This window comes from Pagrus pagrus, assembly GCF_965226575.1.
Source record: "Pagrus pagrus genome assembly, chromosome: 7".
NCBI lineage: Eukaryota > Metazoa > Chordata > Actinopteri > Spariformes > Sparidae > Pagrus > Pagrus pagrus.
Window position 1 is genome coordinate 11,485,447 of NC_140191.1, and position 17,824 is coordinate 11,503,270.

Consider the following 17,824-nt stretch of genomic DNA (forward strand, 5'->3'; position numbering starts at 1 on the left):
ACCCACTCCACTTAATAATATCCCCTATGCCATATCTCGCTCAATTTGCCCTCCTGTCTTCCACTACCCTTTATCTCCTTAGCTCTCATAGCGATTATTATTTTTTTCTAAGCACACGTCTCGTTCATAGCCACAGGAATATCATCAGGATACTCTAGTATTTCTGTGAACTTAGCATTTTTCTGTTGTTTGCTTGAAATGTTGGAGCTCAGGGCCTGAAATGTATGTCGCCTATATACTTAAAATTTAAAACTCAAGAGTCATTATCTCACATTGCAGATGCGCCAAAAAAAAAGCAACCTCAAGGAAAAAAAGCAGGTTCTTGATAAAGAAATGAGTTAGCCTGTATTTTAAAACACATGTGCAAAGGGGGGCTTTTGCAAATATGGCCTCTAAAGCTTTGAAAAGTTTATCTATTATCTGTTATCATGGCTCTTACTCTATATATTGTCTCAAGACTCATTTGAATAACTGGAACTTAATTGTTTTTATAACATTATTTTGTCTACTAACCCTTGTATCATTTTAATGTGTCTAAGTGCGTCTCCTCTCCTTTGTTTATAACAATAAACAATAATGTAATATTTTATCTAAATCGTTTCTAAAAATTCAGAATTCATTTATTTCACTTTTTATTTAAAACTTTGTGATCCTCTGATTTTGTGCCATACCAATACAGTTTTATATCATCGTTGCCTCCGCCAAGGACATTCTGTTTGTTTTTTTGTTTGTTTGTTTGTTTATTGGTTGGTGTGTCAGCAGGATTACACAAAAACTTCTGAACAGAGTTCCACAACACTGAGATGAAGGTTGGGTCTCAGCCCAGAACAGACTGAACCATAAACTTTTCGTTGCTGAAGGGACGGATCCAGGATTTGTTTCTCGATTTCTTTAACATTGCAAGATTGTTTTTTTTTTAAATTTCGTAAAATTCTCAGGAAATAATGCGTGGATCTTGATGAAAAAAATCAGCCGTATTTGGTCTGCTGGTATCTATGAGAAAGTACAGTTTGATGCAGATCCTAGATCTGGTGAGCTTAAATTATGGTTGAGTTTTGTTCCATCCTCCACATGGCTTTATACCCCACTGGAAGCATTTCAGAAGCTGAGCCTCATGCCTGTCTGTTGACTTGTTCAGATTGTGTTTATTTTGTCAGTGTGGTTGAGTAGGCTACATAGTTAAAATGTGTGTTTTATTTCGAAAATTGATGGGATGCACAGCGTCATTCTGCTGTCTGACTTCCTGTCTGGCTCGATCTGCTCTGTGCAGATAGACGCAGCTGTGGTCCACTTCCATCAAAAACAGACTCGGCAAATATTCAGAGCGGAGAGCTGTTTCTGGGACGCTGCTGAGATGTGCCATGCGCAACCAATGGAACCATGAGCATTGGCTAGAACGTAACGCCATACAGACAGTGGATGGGGGTGATACAGGGCTATCACATTTCATATTGGATTAGGCTTGATTGAAATAAAGGCGACTGTCGGGCCTTGACGGAGGTATGCACTCTACCGAGTGTCATTCTCTTTATTATTATTGCAAGATGTTAATTTTGTTAAAAAGAAAGACATAGAAACATACTCTGCTTTGAATGATGATTTGTGTCTGATGTGTTTTTTTTAATAAACTAGTGAACATTTATTCATACTGAAAAATTTTGAATCTACAAATAATCCAATTTTCTGTTGGAGTTAAAGCAACCAAGAGAAATATCTATCCTACTTTTCTGTTATTTTATTTTAATTTTTTTTCTGAAGGTATTATGGTTGCTTATATAAATAGAATACAAAACACCTTTTTGATTGGATGAGGACTTTAAACGGTCCGACACACCCACACAAACTCATTCATTCTGTAACTTACCACACCCCACTGACACATCTGGTGGACAGGGCTCTGGGCATTATCTCCGATCCCTGCTGCATGAAGCCTCCGACAGGGAACCACAGGCTGTTTCCAAGGGTGTACTGGTTCTCCAACATGTCCCTGCGTTCTCGCAGACACGGGTGAGGGTTGTACCACTCATAAGGGCTCAGCCTGGGGGGGGAAACACAGGTACATGAATGACCTTGAGGTTGAACTGCAGCACAGTATTATACTTCTGTCATATCATTCAAGTCGCCGCCAATCAGTCACTCGATCCCTGTCAAAGTGTCTGCGGCAGGTTGTGTATGGTAAAAAATTCCGTTATGTGACAGCCGACTTGTGCTCGACAAGATAAATGGCGATAGAGCGCAGATGTGTGTGATGTAACGTATGGACCTTGCAGCCAGGAAGAGCACACAGCTGACAGCCAGGTAGGCGAGCAGCATGAAGAGCCAGACAGCTGGAGAGAAGGGATCGAGGAAGGAGAAGTAACCCGGCTTTCGACCCTGGTACAGAGAGGAAGAAGAAGAAGAGAAAGAGAAGTAGAGGGATGGGGCGACAGAGAGACAGACGGGAAGGTACAGTGTGTTAAAAAACAAGGTGTCATGTCTCAGCAGTCGAGGAATGTCCCCTTTGCACCACAGGAGGGCAGTGTCCTTCACTGTACTCTCATAGTAAGTCTGCAGTGCTTTGATACGCTAATGCTACAATCCATAAACGCTCCGTTTCACAATGCCTACTGCTGAAGCATACTTGGCTTAGACCAAAACCTCATTAGCAATGTAAAGCTGCCACTGTTACCCAGTTACAGAGCACTGACTTATTGAGAAATTTAAATTACATCTATAAATTTCACTGTGGACACAGTGGATGCAGCGCGTAGCGTACTACACAAACACAATCCTCGGATGAGATCAACTCTTATGTAATATTCAGTCTGATTCGTTAAGACTCCTCTTACAAGTGTAGGACGTCGTCATCTGTGCGACCCTGCCAGCTTTACGAGCAGTGCAAACAAAAGGAATGAAATCCAACACTTGATCTGTCGTGAGCATCACCCAACGGGCGCCCTACAGCCCCAGATAACACCCTCACCAGTTGAACTCTGTACAAGATGCTGATCCCCAGGGTCATGAACGGCTTAGAGAAGTCGATAACTTTCTCTCTCTCTGACGTGATGGTGAAGCCTGCCACGGCCAGGTCCGCTTTCTGTAGGATTGACAAAGATAGATAGGTAGATAGATAGTTGTGTGGGCGAGAGAAGGGTAGAGGCAGAGGAAGAGAGAGTCAGAGAGAGAAACGACAAAGCGGTCAGGTAACTGTGCAAAAATAGAAAGACACTTGATACCGCGCTGGGTACATGAGAGCTCTGTTTGTGTAAAATGTTGACTTCCCTGATAGAAAAATAAAAAAACAGAAAAGTTTGACAACGCACTTGAAAACACATTTGGAAAAACATACAGACGTGCACTCTGTCCCTTTCCCTCTGGCACACACACTCACACATCATCCACCATCCAAATTAGGCTAATTGCAAGTAAGCACTGGGTGGCTGGTCTTTCCACCTGTATAAAACCTCACAGGTCTCTGGTCGCTTTGCCTCCCCTCCATCTCTTCCATTAAACACTAATTGATGAACATGGACTGCTAATTAGAGCTGAGTGATCAGGCAGTGGGGTGGGCAGGGAGGGAGAGGAAGCGTGTAGAGCTGGGGGAGCACCAGTGTGGCAGGCCCCACACAGGGACCACAGTCTGGTAATTGAAGTATACCGTATGGTAATTAAGCAAAGAGGGGCTCTCATTAGCCTGCTTCAACCAGAGTGTCTGTCAGAGGCGCACTAGGCCTGGACAGGGAGAGAAGGAGGCGGGGAGGGCTGGGGAGGAGGAGGGTTTCTGCGAGGAAAGATGGTGCAGACAATTTTAGGCAATGCTACCACTCTCTTTTGGGGAATTATCAAGTCAGCTTTTGTCCTAGATAAGAGTCTTACTCCCCTTTGAGGGCAATTTGAGACATGGGAAGTTACAGCAGAGTTGTGGTTTGGGGCTACAGCGTGAGTGTGTGTGTGTGTTCTCACTACAAGTTTCTGTTTGTAGAGACACTGGTTGGAACATTTGAGCATGTTTCTGTGCTTCTGGTGTGTGTGAGAGACAGAGAGAGAGAGAGAAAGAGAAAGGGAGAGAAAGACAGAGACAGAGGAAGGGAGGGAGAGGGAGAGTGCTCACCCTGTTGATTAGCTCTCCAACCATGCCAGTCCAAGAGCCGTTGGGCTCTGGAGCCCCGTACAACCCATCATCCACCAGCTTGATCTTGAAGGAGAATTTCAAGATGTCTGCCAGCTCCCTCAGCATGTCGACACAGAAGCCTTCATACTGGTCGTTGCCCTGGAAGTCCTGGTAGTTTTCTTTGCGCATGACATATGGGTTCTCCTGAACATGGGGGACACGAGAGGTTTCAATCCAAAAGTAAGAATATCTTGTTTTTAGGAGGGATTACAGATCGAAATGTAAGGCTCAATGTTTCAAAACAGGGATTTCTATTGTAAAAAATAACTGTTATATCAATAATAGATTGAAGGAATAGTCCGACATTTTGGGAATTGTGGGGTTTTTTTGTTTTCTGCAAGAGAGTGATGAAACAAGATTCTCATATTGGTACTCTCCTACAATCAGAATAACTTGCACAGAGACTGGAAACAGGGTGAAACAGCTAGCCTGGGTCTTTACACTCATAATATGATTTGCCTGAAAAAATGACTTTGAATTGAATTACATGTAAGATCTCCATCTAATCTTATTATTAAAAGTTAAATGGAAAGTGTCAAATTTAATGCATTTTAAATAGCTATGTCTGATTTCTATTTAAAAAATCCAGACGTATACATAAACCTTACGAGTTTATTCAATTATTACATATAAAGGGTTTATTATTCAAGTATTATACATAAAAGAAATGCATTTCAAATGGGTTATTCTGTAAGAAAGAAAAACACACATCTAGGTATTTATACACACTGACGCAACATAATCACTCAAAACTTTGCATCAAATGTGACACTTTGAAATTGAAAATGTATATGTAATTAAAACACATTAAAGCTGCTATAAGCTAACTTCCTGTCTGTTTGCCATACGTTCTCTCCTGTCTACGTCATTACATGAACGTGCAGCAGCAATTACCAGACATCAGATTATTACCAATTACGAGCAGCAAACAGAAGGATCCTGATCTCGGTGAATTCAGAAGCAGGCAGGACTCGTTATGGAGTTATCTGTCCTGTTTTGATAAAGTGGGAAAATGTCTTCTCTCTTTTAGTGCATGAGCAGGAGGAGAAAGTAATCACTGAGAGAAACAGTGATTACTGTTGGAATGTAGCGCAAATCAACACTTATCTTTATTATCTTTAATAAATATTGATTAAAAATGTCGCTTACAGAAGCTTTAAAGTTACTGTTTTAGGCAAATAATTTTTTTGAGTGCAGGATGTTAACATCTCCCTCTCCAAAGCTCCTTTATTACTAAGTTACAGCTTGTTTGTTTAATGCGTACAGTCCAGTCTTTGTGCTAAGCCAAGCTTTATGTTTAGCTTTTGGCAAGAGTGCGAATAAGCTTATTTCCCAAATATCGAACCACTCCACTTAAGATAGCTAATGTACCAGCGTAAGTTGCTATTAGCATGTCATTGGTATTTGAGTGGAAGTAAGATTCCCTTTTTTCTCAAATGTAACTTTTTACTTAAATTAAATATAATGTACTTAAAAAGTAATTCCTCTCAATTTTACATATCAAAACCAGTTTATTTGTCATTTGGAGTACTGTCCAGCTTGTCAGAGCAGTTTCAGTACAGCTGGAAGGCTTGAGTTAAAAAAAACTGGGACTTGACTTGGCAGGGAGAGTCTAACAAAAAGATTATATATTTACAGTTTCATCATGGGAATTGAAGGATTCAGCTTTTTTGGAGCTTGACCAATACTATGGACTGAAAGTCAGGATATCTTGGCTTCTGCAGAATCAATTTAGACCTTTCTTTTTAAAAATCTGTCTCATGCGAGTCCTCCAACATTATGGATGTCTAGCTCTAGACTGCTGGAGTACTCCTTTAAAATAGATAAAATGGCTGCAGAAGTAGGTGAAAGAGCCAAGAAGGCAGACAGATTCAGTGACCACAGTGGAAGAAAAGAGGTAGACGCAGACACACATACTGTGTTTTTGCACATCTAGCCCAACGTTAAGATGATGGAGTAGCGTCATATAAAGGATTTAGTGATTTTTCTCATATGACATTACTCATATGGAAACCAGAAGGAGACAACCTCTAGTGTTTTGATCAGGATTTTGGCAGTTTGAATTTACTCACACATCTCTCTCAGCGCTCTGTCAGTTGCTATGACAGCTACAGTGACAGGAAAATTATCAGAAACAGATCACAGCACAGCATGAGCTGCGGCAGGGCCTGTGCCGCCACAGGAAAACAATCCTGACCTCACCAGCGTGGCGGTTGAGAAGGTAACCTTACCAGGATGGTGGTGACAATTAGGGTCTTGTTTGCCAGCGTCTCTGAGACATTAATATCCAGGCTGGTGGAGTTCATTGCCAGGGTGTTGTTAGAGTACCAGATCCCGATCTAACAGAAAAGAGAAAGCGAGAAAAAATCAATGGCTATTGTTGGATGAATAATGTACTGTTAAGCTCTAACTTCACTGCAACTGTTTTGCTGTTGTGGCAGCCTACACACCATCTATAGCAAAGAAGTATTTCAGTGAGTGCATTAGCACTATTAGTCTGTTTTATAGAGTGCTTTTGCATGCTGAATATTTCGATGCTTTGCTCTGGTAACCATAGTGTTACATACTGCATATGCACATTGCTCTAATTCCCCCCATGGGAGCTATACACATACCTGCAGTACCGTGCATTGTAAAAAAACAAAAAAAAACAAATTCTGTTTACAAGCAGAGCAGTGAGCTGGGACAGGATGGCAAAGTAAGTGAAAGCATTCATGATCCAGAGTTTCATTGCCACGTCTATTTTCCTTCACTAACACCTCAAATTGCATAAAGCAACAGCTCACATATTTCCATTTTATGGCGACAGTAAAGTCGCTTAGGTACGTAAGTGTGTGATTATGACCTAACCAATGTGCAGGGGCGGAACCGCGGCTCGCAGAGGCATTTCTTTGGAAGATATTACTGTACATCTTTCAATAGGTCAGAGGAGAGGTAATGACTCCTCAGACAGAGTCACAGTTTTTCTCTGACACTCTTTATCCCGCCCTGACATTTAAGAGTGTTCTTTTTCCTCCCTGCCACCACTGCCTGCCGTCAGTGTGTGTGCAGCTGTGCAGAGAGGTGTACAGAGTTAAAGTGTTAATTATCGCAACTCTCCCGCAGAGTTAACATCCAGGTTTAAGTACGGTTATCAGGTGGCATTTAGTGTTAGCACAGAAGGCAGTTGGCCTATAGTAGAGAACAGCAAGATGTATTAAGGGAAGGTGGAGAGAAAGTGTTTCCACCGGTCAATGAACCGCAACGTAATTCCCTCAGTCTGGATCCGCAGTGATGTGTGTGCTTATGCTTCATTTAGTCCTGACTTTGAAATGCAGGTGAAAACACACTGAAAATTGTCCCTCACCTTTTTCTTTAATGTTCACCGAGTCTGTATTGACAGAATAATGCACCGAAATGGTCTTGAACACCTCGCAGGCTGGGGCTGACAACATTTTTTTTTTTGGTTTCCCACATTGTCCAACTAACCCGAACAAATTCATTTTGGCTTGTAACCAGTACATCAGAAAGATAAAATGCCCAGAGTAACAGGGAAAATGAATGAGGAGGAATGTGTAGAACAAAAACTTTTAAACGAGACTGTGTAACTTTTCAAAGAAGAGGTGACACACGATTCCTCTTACAAATGAAAAAAGTGAGCAATGAAACATGCTCTTGCTTAAAATTCAATAGACTCAGGGTCAGGGAAGGGTTTTGCTGCTACAGCTTTAATTTGTCTGGTACAGTATGACCAGTAGCTTTATCACTAACAATATTGAGTAAGTTTGCAAACGTTTCACTATTCCTCTTCACTTATAATCCTGTAATTGCCACTTGTGGGCAGAGTGGGGAATACGCAAAACTTAGACATCCTCACTTTAAACGCTTGGTAGTTTTTAATCTAGGCTTGATCGTAATCATTCATATAAACAGCTGCATGATATGACCATATTGTCACAACACAATTTCAAAACTTTCACAGCTAAATGAAACTTAAACCCAACTGATTGTTCAATTCAGGCCTACTGCTAAGATCCCCGATGTTATATGTATCATAACAATACCAAAAAAAACTACAGGGTGCTGCTTAAAGGATTTGATCCAAAAATGACAATTAACTGAAGTCGGTGAAGACTTATCCAAGTGTCTGGTAGCCCCGAGTACCAAAATTGATTTCATAGACATTATTTACACCCTTAATGCTCAGTTGAGCTTGTGCACCCACCTCAGATAAGGTGAACGCGTACACTTTTAGCTTAGCAGCTACAGTGAAGAAAAGGGTGTAAATAAGGTCATTTGAAATCAATTTGGGATCTCAGGGCTTCCAGAAACTTGGATTACACCAGACTAACTGCATGGAGCCATGTTATTTTATTTTTTCCCCAGCTACTTAAGTTGTTTTCGAGAATGCTGCAGTGCTGTTTTGCTGAGAAGCTCGAGAAATGTTCTGTGGACTACGAAATTTCAGCCCATTTTCCATCGACATGGCAGTGAGTAGACAAAGGAGCAGGTATACTTGAACCAAACTTTTCAACATAATAACATTTCAGTGTTTTTGAATTGTGGTTTCAAGAGAGTTCAAGAGGTTCTAGGAATCATGACTACTTTAAAAAAATCTATCTCCAAGACGGTCCGGTTCTATACGAGACAAGACAAAGACAAAAATAAACTCCATTAAGACTCCTTATAAATATTGTATGCAGTATTGTATATAGGATTAGCAGAGATGAAGATGCTTCTGAACATACTGTACACTCTGAACTGAGCTCGAGGCAAATTACAAACACTGATTCCAACAAATTGATGTCACTGTTTGAAGCCGTGGGAAGAAAATAAATCAAGCGTTAATAAAATACCATTTTTGTTTGTTTTGATATCAGAGAATATCAGGTCAACTTCCAGCTTTGGCTGAGAAAAAACAAAACATCTGCAACAGTCCAAACATCTAAACATATTCCTACTGTACGACTGTAAGAACAATACTTACTCTGAACTCGACTCTGCAGACGTGCTATAAAATTCAGCAACCGTTCAATTTAATGAAATGAAATTGATGGACTATACAAGCAGCTAATGTATTCCAATAGCCTTCAGATAAAGTAAATGCGAATACAAATTTGCAGCTACTGCATGACCCAAGTCTAATGGCAGGTTACACTACAGTGCCGTCAGGTGAAACGCATCAAACAAGCTTCACAGAGGACAGATATTTTGGATACTATCAGGAGAGTCCGTGATGATGCTGACCTCGGTGTTAAACGCCTCCCCTGGCACTGTGACCTCAGACGGCCGACCTGTAACTAACCGTAAGCCTATGGGCGATGTAACCTGGCTGCTGCATGATAACAGGTGACTCCTGACCTCTTTGTGGCCTCCTCGGTGTTTCTCCAGGATCCGCAGGGTGTAGTTGGTCCTCTGACCTTTGCTGTTGAACTCCACACGCCCTGTCAGACCGTCGTACTCCACCTGGCAGGCAGACGGAGAGCGTGAGGTGAGGGAGGAGGGGAAAAGCAGAGAAGGAAAGATAAGAAAATGAGAGTGGAGTAGGTAGAAACAATGAATGAGAAATAAAAACAGGCAATCTTTTACATAAAAATAAACAATCTTCTTCTCACTATCCATCATGGTTTTGCAAACAGGTACTATCTACAGTGATTAGGGGGAAAGAGAGGGTGAAAGACAGAAAAAAAGAAAAAGGCTAGGGAGACAGAGGAAGTGTTTGAGGCTGGACCAGACATGGATGATCAGTTTTGGATCAACTAGGAGAAAGTGACTGAGCGAGAGAGGCTCAGATGGAGCAGCAAAAGGAGTCAACAGCATCCTAATAAGACTCAGAACTGCACCTCACAGCTCAGCTCTCCAAAACCCAGGTGCTGGCACAGTTAGCGAGATCTATGATGAATGGCACAGTGCTGAAGATGGAGCACACCATGATGTTGACTAACAAAGGCAGATGTCGGGCCGGTGGGGCGGAGGCAATGAGGGATGGGGCCTGGGCTGCCTTGACAACAGGTCGTCGATGAGAGAGACAGACACAGGCGACCAGAGATGGGAGATGACAAAGAGTAACAGGAGACAGATGTTACATGCAATATGAGATGATGGTGATTCAGAGTGTAGCTGTACAGCAGTCATCAATCAATAATTCTGATTAGTGACAATCATTTGAGTCATTTTTTAAAGCAAAAGTGCCAAACATTTGCTAGTTGTACTTTCTTTTCTCTGATTCAATTCATTAGAAATTGAAAATGTTTCAAGGAGGGCTACAATTATCTTCATTAACGATAAATCTGACAGTTTTTCCGTTTTATCCATGAGATGTCAGGAAATACAGAAACATGTCACAATCTCCTATGTAGTCTCATTACTTCGTTATTATGACAAGTACACTGTCAGAAAAAAGGTAAAGTTAAGGACTCAGTGTTATGTATCACTTCATTTGAGGAGGCACAAAAACAGTAACTAATGATTTAGAAATTAGTCATTAATGAGTCGTCACAAGTTTGTGTCTTTCAGCTGCTGGTTCAGAGTAAAGATACAGTATTTACGAACTAATCATTCCTGTACCTAATGATTTATTAATATGCCGTCTCCCAGTCTGTTCTCTAGTAACTCATCATTATCTCCTATATAGCCATTAAATCACAGTTATTCAGTAATTACTCAGTAACGATTCAGTGGTAACACTTTAAAATAACTTTCATTGATAAATAGTGAAAATGTATAGTCAAAGGTGCAATATGTAAGGATTAGACACCTGTTGGATTATACTCCGAACAAACATAGGGCAGGATCTCACCAGAGTTTGGACTGTCAAGAGAAAGGGGTTTTCAGACCCAGGACTAGCTGTTTAGCATGCTAGTTTCATTTGATAGCTAACTTATGAGCATGAAAATTAAACAACCAATCCATTCTGTCGTCATCTGTGCGCCGAAAGATTTCTAGATGTTGAACAGACATTTCATTCAGCACATGAATTCTTCATAATAAAGACAATACAGAAGAAAATGTGATAAATTCTCAACTTCTCCTTATTTGCATCATTCACACATTCTTTTGTCCTCCTGGGTATTTTTAAATCTGCCAATTTCGAGGGCCAGAGGAAGGATACGGTTCAGTGCCGTAATTAGGTTTGATTTTAATATATCGCAGTAATTTTGGTTTTAACAAAAACTCATTTAGCCATTTTTCTTCAAATCTAGCAATTGCTTAATTAATGGCTTATAAGCATTTCATTGTTTGTTGAAAGTAAAATAACTATGACTGAAGGTTATTCAGTAACATATAATTTTACCATTTATCAACAATGGGTGCACAGGGGCATTTTTAAACGCTTCTTTTTATCAGACCAACAGTCCAAAACACAACGATTCAGTTTACTATCACATAAAATGAAGAAAAGCAGCAAATCTCACATTTTACTGAAGCAAGAAAATGTTTGGCTTTTTTGTTTTAAAAGTTAATTTGAAGATGTCACCTTGTAGGCTTTGGGAAATTGTAAAGGGTATATTCATTATTTTGTAACAGCATTCTAACATTTTACTGAATAAACGATTTATGAATTCATAAAAAAAACAGATCATCAGTCGCTGCAGCTCAATGTATTTTGCTAATGTAGAAAAGAAACATCTTGACTATGACGATAACACATGGAGATGCTACAATGGATGTGAATATCAAATATGCACATTTAAAAAAGTAAACATTTAATTAAACTGAGCCTTCAGGAGTACATAATGTGCATGCATTAGTGATTTGACAATACATGTTGAGTTGTAAGCGTTTACCATGCGCAGGTAGTTCATAAGACTGGTCCCGTGTTGCCAGATCTGAGGTGAGGTGCAGCTGAGTGGCTTCACTCCGATTTCCTGACTGCGGTTCAATTCCCTCACCGCCCCCACCACCACATGCACCGCATCAAACATCAGCGCTGACGAGAGCTGTGGAAGGGGGGAGAGGAAACAAGAGAGACGTAGAGGGGGAGACAGGCACCGGGCGGGGGGGAGGGATGGATACAAAGCGAGGAAAGACATGGAGCCAAGGGAGAAGATGCAACGAGGAGAGAGGGATGGAGGCAGGGAAAATAACAGGAGAGAGAGAAGAGATGTGAGGTATGAGTAACCCAGTGGGGAGGAAACACAGATGGATACATCAATACCCATTAAATACAAGCAAAAGACTAGCTGAATCTCTTTAACTGCTCCATGAATCAGAGTGTGGAATAAAGTAGCTTAATGTTACGTGGCATACAAACAAGGCTTCGAAAATGACTCCTGAACGTGTGTATGCATGAATACTCAAGTGTCCACGAGACTGACCGCAGGGCCGGGATACGTTAGGTCACAGCCCTCCCTCCAGGAGAGGTTGAGACTCCTGATGAACTCCAAATAGAAGGGATGGGTGGTGTTAAACATGGAGAAACCCACAATGTTGGACTGCTCATCCACGATATCATCGAGTCTCAGTAGGGGGAAGTCCTAGAAAGGATGAGAAGATATTCAGATGAGTGACAATATTGTATCAGATCTTTAATAACACTGTGCAAAAGAGAGTGTGATGACGAAAAAACGGGGGAGGAGGGAGTAATGAAGATATTGACAGCGAGGAAAAGGGTAAAACAGTGATAGAGGGGAAAGAGAGGTTGATGGAAATGACTCCAGTAGCTTCTCACAGAAATACACACACAAGACATCTAAAGCACAAGAGCACACCGTCTTCAGAGGACGAAGAGGGGATAAAAAAAACAAAAATCAGGCGCAAAGCATAAAGTGACACATTAATTCAAATGGTAGAAGGGGAGGGGAGGATATCAAAGAGGCAGATGAAAACACCAGAAGTGTAGAGAGGGTGGTAGGGAGAAAAAAGGGCACATCTTGTCTGTCATCCACCTCAGACCCCTTTTTCTTCCATGTTTTTTGCCATCCTCCTCTGCACTTCCACATCTTTGTACAGTATGTTCATTTCTCAGATCTTTTCTCTCTCTCTCTTTCCCTCTCCTCATCCTTCATCTCCCCTCTCTTTTCTCTCCCTCTGTCACCCCTCTTTTCTCCCGTTATCTCACACTCTGTCCGCTTTAGCACCTTTGCCCGCTAATAAAGGGACAAAGTGGGAGAGAGGAACGTGTGAACGTGGAGCCACAAAAGGCCGAGGAGAGGATGGGGTAGCATTGGTGAGCTCTTACCATGGTGGTGAGGATGTACTTGTAAAATGCTGATGTCATCCCCAGCTCTGACGCCTGTAGGACAAAGAGAAAGAGAGAGTGAGAGTGGAAAATAAAGAAGAGGCAGGTGGGATACAGAATGTGGAATAAGGGAAGATGTGGAAAGATTGATGGAGGGAGGGAGAGAAAGGGCAAAGGAGGAGGGTTATTGAGAGGCAGAGAGTAAAGGAGACAGTTGGGGGACAAAGTAGGAGAGAATATGGGGGAGGAAAGGAGGAGGGAGAGGGAGCATACGTTAATCACAGTTTTACATCATCAGACTAACACTAGGACATTTCGCTGAGGGCGGACAGCCGCTCCAATATGCCCAGCGAAAACATCCCATACGCATTCAAACTGTGACTCACTGCGCTGGCTATCGGCATTACAGGCCGTACCATGAATCAGAACAAGCCTGGGTAACATCTGCACCGCATCCCAGCAAAATGTTCTTTTGTCAAAGACTTTCTTAAGAGTGTAAGTGATTGTTGCTGGCAGACACGAATAAATATTGTTCCCTATGCAGCTCTGGAGGGCAGAGAAGGTAAAAAAAATACATGTTAATTCTGTTAAGACAACAAAAGTGCACCCTGTGGGACTCTGAGAGAGTTGTTTTATTATTCTACAGATGGTGAGCTCTGCACGCCCTTCACGACTGTAACCTGAATCTTTCCCAAATGGGAACGTTAAAGAGAAAAGCTCAAATCCCAGAGTGCTGCTGTGTGTACTGTATACAGAAGTAACTTCACATCCTGCACGTGTGGGAGGCTCAGAGGGATGTATTGATGTTTCGAGATCTGACCTTCTTGAGGATGAGATAGGAGACAGAAGCATTGGCGTCGATGATGATGGTGGCCACTTTGTCGTCACGGATCTCCTTCAGCAGCGGTGTAGGGTCCAGGTTGTCATCCAGCATCCTGATTGACAGTGTCTCCCGAGAGATGAGAAAGCGGCGGACCAGTTCCTCCAATCTCAGCAGGCCTGAGGCAGAGCCAAAGCAGAGCCGAGCAGCATATCAATGTCTGTATCAGTAGACACAACTCATATTTTCCAGAATGTAAGCTTTGCAGGACCTGTGAAAATCATGAGTTATCCTCGGATGGCTATGCATTTGTGTCATTTTGCAAACATGATCGATGGTTTGAGTAAATCCCCACTGAAATGTGACATCATTTAATACGGTGTCTCTCTCTGTAGGACTTATTTCTATCTATTATGACCTCCACCAAGGAGATTTTTTATTCAGTAAGTTGTTAGTGAGCAGAATATCTCGGCATGAACATGAACTTTTCATCACATCTACAAAGGGTGTTGTTTCAGTGAGCTGTTTAGTTGCCTCCCGCTAGATTTTATATAACACATCATGCACATGAAACTGCGTATCATCCACCTTTATCGTTGCTCGTACAGATCTTAAAACATTTTTTTTTGACCAAATTAAAATCCTTAAAATGGCATTCCTTCTCCCTCGTTACAAATTCCAGAATATATGAATATGCAACTATTTTCTCATTTCACAAGTTTAAGTGTTGCTCTCAAGATGTCTCCTACTTCACTATAAAGTGCATTCTCAGTGTATGTGCACTGGAGGCTTCAAGTTGCCACTTCACACTTGTGCATGCTGAACATTGTACCAGGATTGGCTATAGAACTATTTGAGATGTCACAAATCATGCTCATAGGTCCACCTCTTAAAATGAGAGCACAGAGAAAAAAATGACTGTGAGAACATCCTTTCAGTGTGAAACTCTGCAAGTCTTTCAAGTTTTCACATCACATTTGTATAGGTTGCATATTGGACTAAACTAGTTGTAATGTCATAAAATCATGCTCGTATGTCCATTTTTACCATAACATTTAAATCCACTTTGCAAATGCAGCAAGATACTTGCTGTACTTTAGACATGTATGTAGCTACAGTAACATGACAAAATATAACTCGACATAACTAAGTGTTAGTGAGTCTGAGGCTTTATCCACGAGTGTCCTGGGGAGATCACTAATGAGGTTACCGGGGGAGCAATTATGGGTGACATGTCCAGTGGTCGTTCGAACTGCTGTAAGTAGTAAAACTGCATAATAACTGACGCACTGGCAGTACTTGACATGTTATAGTAGCTAAGTGGGTTAAGTAATAACAAGTGTTAGTAGTACTCACACGACTGGTCGCTAACCTAGATCTTCATGAATGAATGATATGCCATACCAATGGCTCTAAGAAAGAGCATTAGCATCCTATTACCATAAAAAAGCACTGATTATGGTTAAGTGACAGGACATATGGGAAGTCAAGCTCATAATTCATGTAAGGTATCACAGGGGTTAGGAAAAAGGTGGATACAAAGTCCTGATATTCCCAGACTGAGTTTAAGTGCCCTCCAAAATTCATGGCTACCATCAGCCAAACAGCATGACAAATTTCCAAACATTCTCTATTAATAGAATAATAAATTTAGATGGTTGTGAGGCCCCAGGTAGACACTCTTCCACGCTTTGTAATTCACTTTGTGTCTGTTGTCTCATCCATCAATAATCGTTTGAGTTCTGAGCGATGTATGTAATTTGAGGAAAGTAGTATGTGTTCAAAAAATAATGACAAGCTTAAACCCAAATAACAAAATTGGAGATTCATGGATTCAGACAGAATCCACAACTCTCTACGGACTTAAATATGAAAAGGGGGGCCTTGGCCTTTCAAATGTATTTATTACATTGCATTTAACTTGAACTTTGAAATGGGATCATGGCTTTTACTCAAGACCCATAGAGCATAGAAGAGGAGGCTTTAGACATGTTAAAAGGAGTCTCATTTCAAGGGCTGTGGTATACACCTTTATGTAAGAACATTTCTCCGTTATTAAAAACAAAATAAAACCAGATTATAAGGTTAATAACTCTACCAGTGTGCCTATAGAGTCATGATGAATGGCAGGCTACTTTAAAATGATGACTGGGTATCAAAAGGTGCATTAGACCTTTAGACCACTTGAAAAATCCACACGACAGAAAAGTGAAAAGACTTTTTATATGCTTTTGACAAGGGGACGCTGTAATCATACCAAGGTTGACAGAAACGGAGTCTACACTAGAAGAAGGACAAAATTGCATAGAAATTATACGAATTGATGAACAAAACATCAGGAAAAATTTGGACTGGTATAAACTTCAAAGACACTGAAGAATGGGATCATGTCCAGAAAACACTTCACACATCTGAAAGAGCAAAATGATCAAATATACTTTTGTTCCTAGAGAATATTTCACCTCTGTTTGATTGCACAGGATGGGTGTATCCAACTCTGATCTTGGATGAAAGGTCGTTACCTATACTATTCATCGTGATCCAGCAATGTGCCTTTTAAATTACACTGTTGAAGGAACCTGATCCGATCACACAAAACAAATCTTAAGAACCAAATGCCAAATACCAAATAGCAACAAATTGGAAGGATGCAGCTGGAGAAGGACTGTGGCTTCAAGCATTCCTAAAGACGATCACTTTCTCAACTTTATGATTAGGAACATCAATTGTGGAAGGTAATAATGGACTTACATACTTCTACTTGCTTCTACTTTCTATACTGATTAGTTAATGCTCTAAACCCTGATCTTAATAAAAGTACACTAAATTCTCTCTATTTTTTCCTTTTTGTTCAAGCGTTCCCAAGTGGTCTTATTGTTGGCACTGCTGTCGCGAAGACAAACGTATCTCTTTTTGCAATTTCCTCCAAGCAGTGCAAGTGACAAATGTGAGTTTATGCATTCATTTAGCCTCTATTGGAGATGTGAAAGCAGATAGAAATGGTGCCAGGCTGCCAGCCTGACTGAATCGCCAGTCAGCCTTCATGTTCCAAGGAGATTTCGTGCCCGGTGGCAGACAAAACTGCATAGTGAAAGCGAGTGCGTAGGGAACCAGTCCAGTGTTTCCTCCACATTCATTCAGGAGTGGTGGACCACCTCAGTAAGAACATTACCATCTCAGCTCGATAAAATAGGAAACTGAATACTATGATCTAGTTAACAAAACAAACAAACATAGGACCAAGTGCATAGAAGTAGCCCTTTAATCATCTAAATCACCTAAATGTAAATAGTGCTGCAATCACTTAAAGCACCAAACCCAAAATTCAGACCAACAGGCATGGAAGCGGAACAAATACCAAGATTTACCCCCTGCCACCACTGCTACAACACAATGTCAGAGAAAACACTGTAATCCAAACACTGCTGGTGTCGTTATTCTATAGCCATTACATCGTGCAATCAACATTTACTTAAAGCAACATTATGTAGAAATTGGCATCTTGTGTAACTGTACCATCACAAATCACAAAACCTTGTCTTTTGCCAGATAAATTATTTATTTTTATTGTAGTCATTTAAATGTTTTGCTTTTTTGTTTCCTTTTTTTATGCCTTAGTATCCCCTCAAAAAGAAAGGCTGAAATACAGTACTCGAGACAATTCACCCACTTCGAGTGAATTCCCCTTGAAAAT

At 41.0% G+C, this 17,824-nt stretch overlaps 1 protein-coding gene across 1 annotated transcript in view; it reads right to left on the reverse strand.

Annotated features, from left to right (window-relative positions):
• The window catches only part of grik5 (glutamate receptor, ionotropic, kainate 5), a 106,674-nt gene that overhangs the window by 16,032 nt on the left and 72,818 nt on the right, over positions 1 to 17,824 (reverse strand). Inside the window, exons 10-19 of the mRNA XM_084358621.1 lie at positions 14,131 to 14,309; positions 13,311 to 13,364; positions 12,448 to 12,606; positions 11,917 to 12,069; positions 9,491 to 9,595; positions 6,382 to 6,489; positions 4,091 to 4,294; positions 2,963 to 3,076; positions 2,264 to 2,373; positions 1,865 to 2,038 (exon numbers count right to left, since the gene is read on the reverse strand). Of these exons, the coding sequence (XP_084214747.1) occupies positions 1,865 to 2,038; positions 2,264 to 2,373; positions 2,963 to 3,076; positions 4,091 to 4,294; positions 6,382 to 6,489; positions 9,491 to 9,595; positions 11,917 to 12,069; positions 12,448 to 12,606; positions 13,311 to 13,364; positions 14,131 to 14,309 (1,360 nt within the window). The remainder of the gene's footprint in view (positions 1 to 1,864; positions 2,039 to 2,263; positions 2,374 to 2,962; positions 3,077 to 4,090; positions 4,295 to 6,381; positions 6,490 to 9,490; positions 9,596 to 11,916; positions 12,070 to 12,447; positions 12,607 to 13,310; positions 13,365 to 14,130; positions 14,310 to 17,824) is intronic.